The following is a 14,458-nucleotide window of genomic DNA, read 5'->3' on the forward strand; positions in this document are numbered from 1 at the left end:
CAGAAAATCCGCTTTTCAGGCCCCAAAAGTTCAAAACAAACCTTTATTGAAAACAAAACTGAAGTACAGTACATGACGCAGACTGGACGCCACCACACAGTATACGATCAGTTCTCAAGGTAAAAGCTGTAAACCCTTTTAATGCTGCGAAAGAGTCCGGCGGCTCCGCGCTTTCTTGGCCGACTTCCTGTTTGTTTAAAAGGACCTTGCCCCGCTGAGACCCAGAGGCACGGCCAAGATGGACGCCGGCTTTTTTACGCTGCCGCTCAGACTCCCATGAAACTCATGCACCTCCCTCCTCCTCCTCCTCCTTGGCCACTATAGACCTCGTAAAATGAATGCGAGGTTTCAAAGTGACGCGTGCATAGATCTGTAAGCAAGGGATCTTTATACTAGGGTTAAAAAAAATGGAAATGAGGGTAAAAATCATAATTCAATTCAACGCATGCCGTCCCCCACCCACAACAGCTCAGTTAAGGCCGAGTATCATATAAGAGAGCCAATAAAATATCACCTTTATGCTAATAAACCACCTCTAAGTGTGAGTGGCTGATGAGTAACAACTTCCCATAGATGTGTGGCACCTCCTGGATGGTTTGTTATTCTGATCCCTTTGTTTAAAAAGTACAAAAAGAGAAACGTGCCACCAATATGGCTGCCAAAAACAAATATAAGGATCTTTAACCATCTGTTAATAAAAAAAACAGGCCTAACTTGCACCAATGTTACACTACAAAGCGAATCTACGAAGCAAAATTAAATAAGTCATAATGCATCAATTAGAAAACATAGTGTTTACATTTAAAATACTGTTATTAAAACTGAGCTTTGTACTTGAAATAATGTCGTACAGGGTTAGATGAAGGGGAAGTCAGCATGCCAACACTCATTTGGCTCAATAAAATACAAGTACAGGCTCACAGTTATTAAAAATAGCATTTCGTACTTTACCACATTTTAATTCGGCACCAGTCGTGTTAAGTGTGTAGCTTATGGAACTGAAATCATATGTAACAGGTGTCAACGGCTGGAAAATAAAATCATGAGAACATTAATTGTGTAGTGTAACAAAAACCTGGTGTCAACCCTCTAATTAAAAAACTGCTTTTACAATACTACTTGTAATCCCTTTGTCACAATTTTACCTGAACAAACGTAAACAGAGGCAGGAAATAACATGTTTATGGCATGATGATGATGATGATGACGATATGTAGTGTAGTAGTGTAGTGTAACAGATGAAAATCCAATCACCTTTGACGTAATCCTCTATCCTCTATTGTAAAAGCCGTTCCTTAATTATTTCTGGTTCCCACTGATCAGGAGAAGCACCAGCTCCGTTGTGACAATTATTTCTGTGGACGTGGGTCGATGCTGCCGCCCTGTGTCGTCCAAGTTCGTCGTTTAAAAAAATAAAAAGTAACAACAGGCCGGTAGGGACAAAGCTGTCGAGCCACCTCAGGAGGGAGGAGGGTGGGGTTTGGTGGTGCAGGTAGTCAGGCCGTTGGTGGCAGAGGAAGGGGCTATCTGAGTCCAGCTCTGGAGGTCATCCACTCAAGGCCTTGGCATAAACTAGGGAAGATAATAACAAAATATAAATACCATGTAGAAAAGATTTTTACACAATCATATCAGGCAAAGTATGATGGGAAATAAAGCAGCAGCCTCTAAGGTTGAAAAGCTCCTCCTATTAAACCTTTACAGAAGAAATAAACACGTTTACAGTCTCACCACCAACAAAGAGTTTCGGTCTCTGACGCTAATTTAAACTTTTTGTTTTTATTTTTAAACGCCCAGTGCTAAGACAGCCGCAGACAACCCCCTGCAGGACACCTATGTGTGACATCATGGAGGGTGTGTACGTCTGTGTGTGGTTCACGAGGGACACCAGGAGGGACAATGTGTCCTAAAACAATACTAAAGAGTTTCCTGCTTTCCCAACCATCTCAGTTTATTAGTGTGTGACATTTCCAGTCACATTTTATTATTTTTTATTACTAATCAAATGATTTAAGACTTTTTCAGGATCATATATTTTAAATACGATCTAGTGGTGATGGAAAGGTGAGGTCCCCTGAAGCCTGTGGTGCAGTGACACCTGCTGGTTTGCTGAACTAATGGCAGATCTTCTTCACCCGGTTTGAAACATGTTTGAAAAGCCGACATATTTAAAACAGATGTGCTACTGTAAGTAAATTCAGGACGCATTTAAGGAAAATTATTTTGTTGACAACAACTCTGTCAAACACTAAACTTATGGCGAAGTCTTCGGAAGCTTCATAATTTGATGCAAAGAGCAGTGAAACAAGATTTCATGCCTCATATAACCTTTACACAACATTATATTGTAAAACAATTCAAGTTGGCACTAGTAAGTAGAGAAGCTAATGGAGAGGAAACATCTGTAAGCATTGTTATTTTTCTTCTTCTGAACATGGAGGACTTCAGAAGATCAATTGGAAACATGTGTATCTCCAGTGGGACCGTGCTGGCATCGCATCATCTGATCCTTCAACGAATTAAAACTGCGCGAACCACGTTGATCTGTTTCAGTGCATTTTAATGGTCGAACGTCTTACCCCTCTCCTGTAAGTGCACAGCAGGACTGTATGTGCCAGGGGTGGTCTTTGATGGAGCTCAGCGTGAGGTATTTAGAGATCTCTGCTGCAGACATGCAGTCCTTCATATCCTGCTTATTGGCAAATATCAACACAGCTGCTTTCCTCAGGTCCTGAGGGAGAGAGTAGAGAACAATGAAACCATTACCCTGCTCTCTGGCACCTTTTGAACCACAAGCTCTAAACAATGTGACCCAGTGGAAAGGGGCTAACCATGATGGAAAATCAATGTTTATTACAAACACAGGCTCCGTTCTGTTTCCTTACAGTCGTACTGGGAGGCCTTAGGAGTTTTACCTCATGAGCCAGCATCCTGTAGAGCTCCTCTTTAGAGATGGCCAGCCTCTCTCTGTCTGTGCTGTCCACCACCAGAATGATGAACTGCAGAGCGGGAGGCAGAAATCACACTCTTTAACAAAAGACGTTTACAGCAATGAAATGCAACACACAGCCGGTGGTCATTTCCGGGCCGAGGTTTTTCACAATGGGCCGTGGTGACTGCTATGTTAATGGGCTCTTTTAAATGAGAAAGAGGGTCGCTGCAGATAAAAGGGTAAAGCCACGCTCATTCTGAGGAGATGTGACGGAGGAGAGACAGACGGAGAACCGTTAAAACCAAAGCAACGACTCAAGAGGAAGACGACGCCGTTTCTGAATGGGCCGACGTGAACGTGATCAGACCGAGAGCAGCGGCTGGGAACAAAAACAACGACCTCCAGATCAGAAACATAAAGTTCCCATTTTTATGATGCAAATGTGTTGGAGTAGTTTAACTTGCAAATCATTTCTATAAAATATACTAGGAAAACATTCTTCAAAGCAAACACTGCCCCAGCAACAATGTAGCAACAACTGTAACTGATTATTGATTTCAAAAGGACAAAGGTTTTAATTTTGTGTGACTGTTTTCATGAGCTTGCCAGTTCATTAGTGAAAACAAATATATTCCATTTTAAAAGTCCGGCTCTAAATCCACTTTTCTTGACTGTGTAACATACGGTTCATGTTGAAATAGTGTGATAATGCAGCGTAGTTCAACTGTGTGATCATTTTAGAGAATGGAATTCATGCTGCTGTTAAACTGGACTGACTGTCCTACTTTAGACCAAATAAGGTAAGTTTTAGAGCAGGACTGCAATATTAGAGTGCATTTGTTTCCATTAGTGCCAAAAAATATCTCATTTATCATATGAAAGGCAGCGTCCTGGTAACGGTATAAGTAGAAGATGCAACTATAACAATTAATCAATGGAGATACCTGATCAAATTAGATCACGTGATTTATTCAAACAACAATCAAATAAAGTTTGCAGCTAAAACTTTACTTGCTTAAAAGACATCATTTGATTAACTGACTGACTAAAGCTCACGGCCCTAGAAAATGTCAAAAATGTCTCATCAAAATGTCCCCTTACAATACCAGTAGAGGTGAAAATGTATTTATAGAAGGAAGTAAATCCTTCCAGAAATCAACAGTTGGTTTATTAACGCATAAGAAATAAAAATGCTTCTAATCTATATGTTTATCCATTGTCAAAATGACAGAAACAAGTAATCAGTTAAAAAAAATACTCTATCTGCAGGTAACAATAGAGGAAGAATCAGGTTCTGAATGTGCAGCGTGTCCAGATGAACGTTAAACCTTTGCTTACTATCCGTGACATGTGCGGGGATTGTGTTACATTTGTGTTGTTTTGCAGAGTGTTCTTTAACATCTCCCTGCCTGCGCATCTGCCCCTCTTGTTCTTCTCTTTGCTGCAGAGCCCTGTTCCCGCTGACCCTGGCTTTGCTTTTCAGACAGACCTCTTTGTGAAGGAGGTGACCTCTGACTGGGGCGGACTCTGCCGCCGTCTGTGCTCTCGACAAACACACCAGCTGCCGCGCCCTGCCAGAAAAACCTCTGCCGGATAACGTTTCTCTGCTAGAGAGCAGTGGAGATGTGTTTCGTACCTCTGTGTTGGAGTAGTAGGTGTTCCAGGAGGACCGGAGGGACTCCTGTCCTCCTATGTCCCACATCAGGAAGTGCGTGTTCTTTACCACAATTTCTTCCACGTTGCTTCCGATGGTGGGCGACGTGTGGACCACCTCGTTCATCAGACTTTATAAAACGGAAACATTAAGTGAGATTAAATGATTAAATAAGTTCAAATGTCGAAGAAATTTTACAATAAAATCACTCACAATTGGTAGAGGATAGTGGTTTTCCCTGCATTGTCTAGTCCCACGATGATCACCTTGTGCTCTGCAAAACAAACACAGTCCGTAAATGCTAAGATTTTTAGGATCAACAGGTGAGAAGCACGAAGAGGCTCAACAAAGTGGCTCTATACAATGGATTCATAGCAGCACAGAAAGATCATAAACTTCCTCCGTTCCTCAACTCTTCCTGACCTCCTGAACATAGTCCAGCGACTTTCAGCTATTCATAAAACCAGCAAGAAAAACAACGAGGCAGCTGTGAAGCAGGCAAACACCACAGACAGTATCAGAGCCCACATGTACACGCTAAAAAATATCCCAGGCGAGGGATTTGACTTTTCTGTCCCTCTGTGGCCTCTGGCTGCCGGGGAGGAAGGAAGTCTGGTCAGAGGGCTTCGCTGTTCTGACGGCCGCAATAAACTACACCGACAGCGAGAGGATGTCGCATGTGAATTGCTTCCTTAAAAAGGAGCGATCCTGTGATGATAATGACAGCAGTATTCATGATAAATCCAGAATTTAACCACTCGCAAAAAAAAAACACTTCCATGAACAAGTTCAGAAAAGTTTGCTTGCACAAACAAGCCCCAAGGTTGTGTGGACGGTAAATACACTAATCTCCTATTTCTCACACTGATTTTCAGTCAGTAAAAATAACATAACATTTGAAGCAGAATGACAAATTCACAGTCGTTCTAGTGTGATCAGTTTCATTCTTTCGTGAGCTTCTCCGCGTCCAGACCCTTCACTCCTCTGTAATCTCCTTAAGTAGGTGAAACTTTACACTGGGAGCGGTGTAATTCAGAATAAAGGAACAGGAGTAGGCGTATTTCTAGTGCCACGCAGCAAAAAAGATGCAGGTCAAGGGAAGATGAGCAAAGAGACTGAGTTTAATCCTTCTCCTGATGGCAAATTGTAACCACTGCAGTCTACAAGGAAATTAAGATCATTACTATAAATAATAGTCACATACATTAATTTAACTTTTTTTCTGCATTTGTTTAAAATACAAAAACTGAGATCTGTTCACTGTGTTTTCATGTTGAAGGCTGTGGTTTGTTGGGACTACTGAAACGTATTGAGCTGTGTCATTGTGTTTCTATTACTTTTACGACCCTATTTTGGTCAGTGGGTTGGGTTGAATAACAGAAACGCTTTTCGGGTTCATTTCAATACAGTTTAACAGCACCACAACCTACATCCAAATCCAAAATGATCGCAGGGTCACAAATGAGTCACGAAGGAGGATTTGATGCAGACCTTTTCACAAGTGCACCTAATGAACTCGCAAGTGACTGCATGAGAAAACTACTCTTCCATGGCACATTTAAACTGCACCTTCCACTTTTATGGGCACACAAATAAGGGAGTAACACGTGTTTTAGAGGTGTTGTTGTTGCTCCTGTGTTTTTGGTAGACACTTGGGAGCACGGTAGTCATGTGGAACAAAACACTCGACGATGTTTACAGTAAACAGCTGCTCAGAAAGTTAAGGAAAAGTTATGCAATGCGTCCTAGAAAAAACGAGCCAAAGCTGATAAAGCTAAAGCTGATTGACAACTTGATGAATGCGCTCCTGTCGGCTCACGGTGCCTTAAGGTGATCACGCTGGTCGATAAACAGACCCACTACAGCAGAGCTCTCCGTAATTAAGTGTCGTTTAGACGGTTGTTACGAAGCAAGCGACAAACAAAGGCAAGACAGCTGAAGTCAAAGAGACGAGCAGCGAAATGATTCTCCCCCCTCCATCTGTTATTGATGCTCACTTCATGCTAACGTGCTAAGAGCTCACATTAACCCCAGTGACAACGTCTACCCACCTTGGTTACAAAAGAAGCTCCACAGTTTGGCAAATATGAGGCCCATTGTTTAGGTTGATACCAATGTCCGTCCGTCCGTCCGTCCGCCAGGTACCGAGCTTCCCCACTCTCTCGTCCGCACCGTGCAGTCCGTGGCTGGCTGCGGCTAGCTAACATTAGCTGGATGATCTCTTGTCCGCAAAACACCTCGCCAACCCTTTCAGCGCGGACTCCATGCGCCCCGGCAACATCTAAAACGAAGCTAATGGGAGGATGGAAACGGTGACGCGGTGACTTGGCGGAGACTCGGCGCTAAGTCCCCCGAAAAATCGTGCAAACAAGGATGTCTTGACTCCGCTGATAATAACGGCTCCGCTCCCTCTGCCCCGTTAGCTGACTGTTCAGTTACCTTCCGGCTACGTGATGACGTCAACGCGTCTTCGTTAGGCTTTTATGTTTTTATTTTTTTAATCTGTTTTTATATTAGTTTTATTTCTGCTTTAAAGTGGTCTTCAATGTATTGTTATACATCATTTAGACATTGGTTTAAACACTTCAAAAGTTTTAGAAAACTCTTATATAGTTGGTCAGGGCTTCATCCCACAGCAAGACAATGACCCAAAACTTAAATCCAAGCTATGCCAGAACTACCCCAGGATAAAAACAAGACGGGAAGCTTGAAAACATGGAGTGGATGGTGCACTCTCTAGACTTTAACCCCGTGGAGCTGGTTTGTGATGAACTGGACAGAAGTGGAAAGCAAAGTACCCTACAAGTGCTACACATTTCTGGGAACTTCTGCAACAAAACTGTGAAGAACTCTCTGAAAACTATTTGATTTCCATTTTAGAAAGAAAGAATGTCACAAGTCACATGTTAAATCAGCCAAAATGGTTACTTTGATGAGTCGAAAGTTTAGAATATTATAATATTATATATATATTATTTATTATAATCTAATCTAATCTAATCTAATCTAATCTAATCTAATATAAATAAAAAAAATATTAGCAAGCACATTGGTATTTTTATTGATTTTGTCAAAAAAATTACTTAGGCCACAAGTGAAAAACACAAGGGCAGTGCGCCAAAAGCGGCCTGCCAGAGGGTCTAATCTGGCCCACTGCATGAATTTGCAAAGTGCAAAAATTACACTGAAGACTTTAATTGGACAGATTTAACTGCTATTCCTAATTTATCCACTGTTTTAGTGAGAGAAGTGGTCAGAATACATACATTAAGGCACAGAACTAAACAGCATTATGCCCAAATTGTATATATTTGTCTTACGATTTTTTTTTTCACTGAATGAAATGCAAACCTTTAATTTACTTGTACTTCTATGGAAAAAAAATTGTCATCGTCTTTATTTATCAGTTGTGTTACTGGTCCTCTTGAGATCTAATTGGACTGAATGTGGCTCCTGACTTAGGCAATTATTGTATTTGGTTATTATTATTATAATGAGAAAAAGTTTTAATTTATTTTATTTTTAATTACCATGTGCTCAGTTCATATACACAAAATGCGTCGCAATTGCACGTACTTGAAGCAAATTATTAATTTAATAATAATAAAAAAAAAGTTAAACCTAACGAGTGTCATGTGACCAGGCTAGTGACGCATGCGGAAGTAGTAGCATGGTGAGCGCGAGCGTGCCAAAACAACCGGTCCCACTTTCAGCAGATCGTGAGTAAATGAAGAGAAATCAAATGAATGTTACTCTAAAATTACTCCAAGATTAGAAAATTAACCCAAGGCCCATTAATTAGGTATGAATGTCAGGAGCGGACGTGTTGAAAAGAACAGACTGGTTAGATTATTAATGTTAGTTTATATAAAGCAGCCTAACACAAGCGGTGTTTTATGTTGGAAAACTGCACTTAAAATAGTATCGACAGTAGGCGAATATGAAAAGAGGACCACTGATGATCAGTCAATCTGCTGTTTATCTTCATTCAAATTGAATAAACCGTAATTATTTCTATGCTATTGCATCCGGTTTCAGTCACCGTTTGGTCCTTTAAAATACATGAAACTCAACAAGATGTACAAGGACAAACAATTACACAGTGTAATTAGTAGAAAAACTAGAAGCTTCAGGTGACTCGATCTGTTTCTGCTTGTCTTTGTGTCTGCTCGAGTCTAAATTATCCAGTTTGAGTTGACTGGAGAAAGTAATATTAAGGTTATTATAAAAAGCCGTCGGTGATCAGTGGCAGATGTTCACCAAATCCTAAATCTCTGCTTTTCTTTGCACAGACTGACGTCCTGCTGAAAACAGAAGAAATGTCTGTATTCCCAAGCATCTCTCTAAAGCCTGAAGTGACCGAATACCTAAAAAGTATCTTCTTAAACAACGAGGTAAGAAATTTTGTTAGGTTCTTCCAGGTTTTTTCTGGAGACTTATAGAAACCAAAATATTCATATCAGCATATAAACAAACGTTATCACCACACAAAAAAGCCACCTGGAAGGTCGAATTATGTATGTTTGTGTTTGTTTTTTTAATTTGAACTTTACGATCGGCCTTTTTTTCTTCCATTTCCACACTTGATCGCTAAATTGAAAGAGAGAATCTGTAGAGAGTGCACGAGACTCATTGTCCTCTCCGTCTTCATCCTGGTTGTGATGCGTTCAGGTGTTGGCAGCCGTGCATCATCAGCAGGCAGAGCGTCGTTTCCAGAAGCTGCTCACATGTCTGTCTCACCCTCCTTCGTACACTTGTGTGCGAGCCAGCACTCACCTCGCTCCTCTGGAGGAGATCAGGCAGAAGCTGGAAGAGGAGCTGAAGAAGGTTAGTGTCGCAGCAGAGTGAAAGACAGGGACTGAGAAAGTTCATGTGCAACTCATAATCACTCCTACGCCGTTTGTCGTCGAAGCAGCAGATGAGCAGCTCGTCCGCAGATGAAGTTCAGATTCTTCCTCACCCGCAAATTACAGATGTGCTGCTCCTTCCTGTCGTCGGGCCGAGGTATGTGAGGAATGCTGGAACAACGTCAGGCAAATCTGAATCTGCTCATTGGAGTTTCCAAAGTTTTCCAAAAGTAAAAAAAGAGTTTTGAACATAATTGTGCAGAAACAAGACGATACTTGTCAACATAGAATCAAAAACGAAGAGAGGGGTTTTGAATGTGTCTGTGCGTTGTCAGGCCTGTAAAGCAGCTCAGCTCTGAGGTGGTGGTGGGAGCCCAGTGTGGCAGCGCCGTCCTGAGAGGAGCTCACGTCTTCGCCCCAGGGATCCTCGCTAGCCCCAAGTGTAAGTGCAGCATCAGTGGAGCCAAGATCGTTACATCGCACACATCAGCTTTACTTTTTTCCATTATCTGCCACGAACGCTCTGCGTTTCACAGACATGAGGGCGGGCGATGTTGTGTCCGTCTTCTCCGACTTGGAGGAAAAGTGCACCCGAGCAGCCATAAGCTTCCAGGGGAACAAGGTGTTCGTGGGAAATGGAGTCGCAGAAATGGACCGCTCTCGCATCTTCGGCGCAGGTGAATCTCCCAGGTGCGTTTCGTTGCTCCAGGCTGGTTCATCACAAGTTTAAAGACTGGAGTCAAACAGTGATGGTGACTGTGTGCTTTCTTTCAGAGGTGTTGGTGTTCGGATGGTGGAGCCACTTTATCAGAGTCCTTCCTTTGATGGCGTTCTTCCCAGCCTGGTCTTCCTGCAGGTATTCCCACAGATTCATTTAGTAGTTGAGACATTGTTACATAGAGCTGCAGCCTCTTGTTACCGTCTGTGAGTCTTCTCCATCATCATCACTCCCTAAACTGATTTAATGAGCAGAACCTCCCCTCTGTGGTCGTGGGACATGTTCTCGGGCCTCGTCCCGGAGAGCGAATCCTGGATATGTGTGCTGCGCCTGGAGGGAAGACCTGCCACATCGCTGCACTCATGAAGGATCAGGTGAATACTTGTCTTCGCTACACGTCATCGCAGTTAATGTTCAAGCTTTTCCTTTAAATCTCCATCATATATAAGAAAATATTTCAACGGAATGAAGCAGGAGCTGTTTTTTTAGTCTGAAATCAAGTCTCGGAGTAGTTGTAATATTTTTGTTCAGCCTATTTTCATCATTTTAGTGCTGGCATTTGTTTATTTTTCTTTCAATATGAGTAAATTTAAAATGTAAAATAGAAGCCTTTTAAGGAATAAGATGAATTCAGGAAGTAAAGGTTTTGAATTATTCACTTGTACAACAGCTGCTTTTATGCATCGTCAGTGACTTGCCGTGTCTCTTCACTTTACTCAGGGAGAAGTTGTGGCCTTGGAAAAAGTCCGAAATAAGATCGACCGCATTCGTCAAAATGCACAAGCGTTGCAGTTGAAAAGCATCAAAGCTTATTGCTTTAACAGCACTCAGGCTGTGAGCAGTGACCCAGCAAAGGAAACTGAAGGTACAACACAGAGTTACTGCATCTTTCTGCCTCATATATATGGTAAATACCCAGCAGCTGCGCTTCTCTTCACGTACTCCAGGTCCTCCCTTCCCTCCCGAGAGCTTCGACCGGGTTCTCCTGGACGCTCCGTGCAGCGGCCTCGGGCAGAGACCCATCATGGCCTGTACCTGGGGCCTCAAAGAGATCTGCTCCTACCAGCCGCTGCAGCGCAAGTTGTTTCACGCTGTAGGTTTTTTCCCCCCACATACATACACTGATAAACCAGTTTTCACATCCTCTGTGTCTTTTAATAGCGGTTGTTGGCCAGTAGGTGGCAGCATTAGACATATGTTACGCTGCAGCTTAACTCGACGTCTTAAACTGAGAATTCTCCCCAAAATAATTTTTAGTTTTTCTGTTATTCTGTGTTTTTCTGGCAAGTTAATTCAAAACTGTGATTAACAAACTGATTTAAAAAAAATGATTATTTTATATGATGTAGCACAGATACAGCTCTGAAGAAAAATTCTCACTAGATTTATGGCAAATATCATTTGTTGTGACTGTTATTTATTTTATTTTGCATTTTAGAGAAAAGAGTCAGTCTGAGAAATATTTCTACAGGGTGCTTTCGGTTAGAGTTAGACTTTTTCGGTCCTTAAGTATGGCGACCAGATGGACGGTGATGCAGGGGACATCATTCAACCCTCTGACAAGTCGTCTCCATCAGTGTCCACCAAGGCGTTTCCCCAAGGTTATTCAGCTCGCGGGGCTGAAGACAGACGACTGTTTGTGCGACGTATGCGCGCGTATACTTCACGTGCTGACAGCCTCTCTATGGGGTGTCACTCAAACCTGTGATTTGTTTCACATACAACATAGACACGCCATCAACTTTTATATAGTGAACTTGTTTTGGAGACAGAATTAGGACTAATCCGTAGTCCAGTTTCGACATGCCCTTTCTTTTATCTCTGATTTTAGCCTCAAATAACTCCCAGAAATAGATAGTTGGCTCTTTAGCTGCTAAATGCTGCCACCACTTGCCAGTGGACACTAGCGGTATTGCAAATAAACTGTTCATGGGACACCTTAACCTATAAATAAGTCCTCATTTTATTTTGTTATGAAGTTAAATGTCATTGTAGAGTGCGTACTAAGATGGCTGATGACTGGCTGCTGTATAGGTCATAAGCTCCACCTCCTCCATGTTAGTGGGTGGGACTAACGCCAAACTAAAACACTAAAATACATGTCAGATACTTTATTTTTTTTCAAGGATTGTTTGTATCATTTTAGTTAATATGATGCTGATGCCTTTTGAAGTGTCAATTTTTTGAACAAGTTTAATTTTATTAGCTATGGTGGCTCCAACCACATACTGCACAGACTCTGACTCAAAAGCTGCAAGAGTTTGCTCTGCTTGATAGATTCATGGCAGCTTCTTTTTAACAGCCAGTCCACGTTTTCTAGTCTATTTCCGGTGCCTTTTACGCCAAGCAAGCTCAATACTGCCTCTCGGAGGCTGTAGAGCTGCAGACATATTCCCTCAGAGAACACAAGAGGCAACAATGAGCCCATTCCACAGCTGACAAGCGACAAAAATTAAGACTTTTATTCTTTTTTTTTTAAAATGTTTTCAGATTAACTTTTTCCTCATTTGAAATAAAAATAGCTAAAAGGATAAATATTTACTGTTTGTTTTCATATATCTTATAGTTCATAGTGTAGTCTCTTGAAATGCATTGCATGGTTGCGTCTGTGAGCTTTTTTTTTTTTTCATTATTATTAGAGATTGAGGTTGAACGCTGGGTTTTAAAGCTTGGCCTCTAGACAACAGCTAGACTGAACTAAAAACATTAAAGTGGTAAGCCGGATGAACAAAACATCGAGCTAAAAAACCCTTTCAGATGTTCACATTGTGTAATATGACTATAAAACGAAAAAAAAAAAAAAAAACCTCATAGCTGCTTTAATAAAAACTGTTGCTTCTGCAGGCGGTGCGCTTGTTGAAGGAAGGCGGGGTTTTAGTGTACAGCACCTGCACGGTGACTCTGGCTGAGAACGAGGAGCAGGTCGCCTGGGCTCTGGAAACCTTCCCCTGCCTCAAACTCCAGCCACAGGTAAAACGTCAGCTAGAGATGGTTTAAACACTTACAGCGACACAAAGAAGCATCACAGAGTCAACACTCTCGTTCTTTCCTCAGGAGCCTCACATCGGAGCAGAGGGCATGCCGGGAGCCGGCCTGTCACCTGAGCAGCGTGGCCTCCTCCAGAGGTTCAGTCCTGAGCTGAGCTGGGACCAGACGGAGGCCGCCGCACCTCTCCCCCGCAGGGCCGACGGGGACACCATCGGCTTTTTTATTGCCAAGTTCCTGAAAACCTGACCCGGAGGGTTTTCTTGCATCGCGCCGCCCTCAGAAGAGACTGCAAGACGGGAACAATAGTGTTTATGTTACGACACTCTGTGTGCTTTGATGGGCCGGTGTTGACAAAGGACTCGCTGCGCTGTTTACAGCATCTGCCTCTTAACAGCTGCTCTCTAAAACTGCGGGCCATATAGGGATAAGCTTTATAAACACAGAGGGGCAGGAGATGGAGAGGGAGAGGGAGGAAGGGGGCACGTGGGGATGGAGGCTGGGAGAGCATTGGCAAATGCAGCAGTGCTAGTGTCTCCATAACAACAGTGACGACACAGCTGCCATGGTGACAGTGGATTCGCTGGATGTGGGAGATCAGGAAGTAGCGGAAAGAGGTCATGGGAGGTATTAACAATTTAGTGTCTTTGGAAGAGCTGGAGACTTCTGGGACGTCTAATTAGTGAGAGAGACGTGACGCTGGTGTCTGTCTGAAACAGAGCGTCCACCCGCAGCAAATTAATTAAGCGATTCTACGGAGATATGTCTGCACATTAAACCCCGATCTGCTATATTTTTAGTTAACGACGGCTGCAACAATTTATTTATTATTAATCAGTGGCCTTATCGCCTTATCTTTAATATTTTGATAGTTTCCATAAAATAATTACAGAGTTCCAGAGGAGTTGATCTGTTACCAAACACACTGATAAATTACATGTTTTTTTAAAGCATTTCTTAAATGTTCACGGTGTCGCCACTGATTTCCTCTGTGCATTTTGAAGTGTGGCTGTCCACTTAATCTGCACTCTGCTCGGTAATTTAAATATTTATGACTGCAGAGCACAAACATCTGGCCCGCGCTCCTGTCGCGCGACATTATGAGGACCTTCACAATGACCTCAGCCCAATCCCTCTTCCTGGGAATACCATGAACCCTTCAGCAGCACGGCGCACATCTGTCCGCTACGCACTTCACCTCCCTGTGATCTGTGTATTTTACTGTATGTGTGGGCGGACGGCTGATAAAAATAAATGCATAAATAAATAAATAAATAAACAGCTGCTTAACTCGCTGCCGCGTTAAAAACTCGGAGATCAAA

General features: G+C 42.4%; 2 protein-coding genes across 4 annotated transcripts; one reads left to right on the forward strand and one right to left on the reverse strand.

Moving 5' to 3' along the window:
* Positions 1–25: 25 nt before the first annotated feature.
* Positions 26–7,031, reverse strand: arl8 (ADP-ribosylation factor-like 8). Its single transcript, XM_047567768.1, has 6 exons — positions 6,638–7,031; positions 4,800–4,860; positions 4,569–4,716; positions 2,916–2,999; positions 2,580–2,731; positions 26–1,572 (listed from the first exon to the last, which is right to left on the reverse strand). The coding sequence occupies exons 1-6, from the start codon at positions 6,681–6,683 to the stop codon at positions 1,524–1,526; spliced, it is 540 nt and encodes a 179-aa protein (XP_047423724.1). The 5' UTR covers positions 6,684–7,031; the 3' UTR covers positions 26–1,523.
* A 1,186-nt stretch (positions 7,032–8,217) lies between these two features.
* On the forward strand, positions 8,218–13,546 carry nsun6 (NOP2/Sun RNA methyltransferase 6). Of its 3 annotated transcripts, none has more exons than XM_047568057.1 (12): positions 8,218–8,305; positions 8,879–8,980; positions 9,258–9,413; positions 9,499–9,590; positions 9,769–9,875; positions 9,970–10,123; positions 10,208–10,289; positions 10,406–10,525; positions 10,872–11,016; positions 11,099–11,244; positions 12,996–13,121; positions 13,206–13,546. In XM_047568057.1, the coding sequence occupies exons 2-12, from the start codon at positions 8,906–8,908 to the stop codon at positions 13,383–13,385; spliced, it is 1,383 nt and encodes a 460-aa protein (XP_047424013.1). In that variant the 5' UTR covers positions 8,218–8,305; positions 8,879–8,905; the 3' UTR covers positions 13,386–13,546. The 3 variants fall into 3 exon arrangements, with proteins under 3 accessions (XP_047424013.1, XP_047424015.1, XP_047424014.1); XM_047568059.1 differs by having other exon boundaries at positions 9,502–9,590; XM_047568058.1 differs by having other exon boundaries at positions 8,265–8,388.
* Positions 13,547–14,458: the final 912 nt, after the last annotated feature.

The sequence above is a fragment of the Mugil cephalus genome, chromosome 18 (assembly GCF_022458985.1).
Source record: "Mugil cephalus isolate CIBA_MC_2020 chromosome 18, CIBA_Mcephalus_1.1, whole genome shotgun sequence".
Lineage (NCBI taxonomy): Eukaryota > Metazoa > Chordata > Actinopteri > Mugiliformes > Mugilidae > Mugil > Mugil cephalus.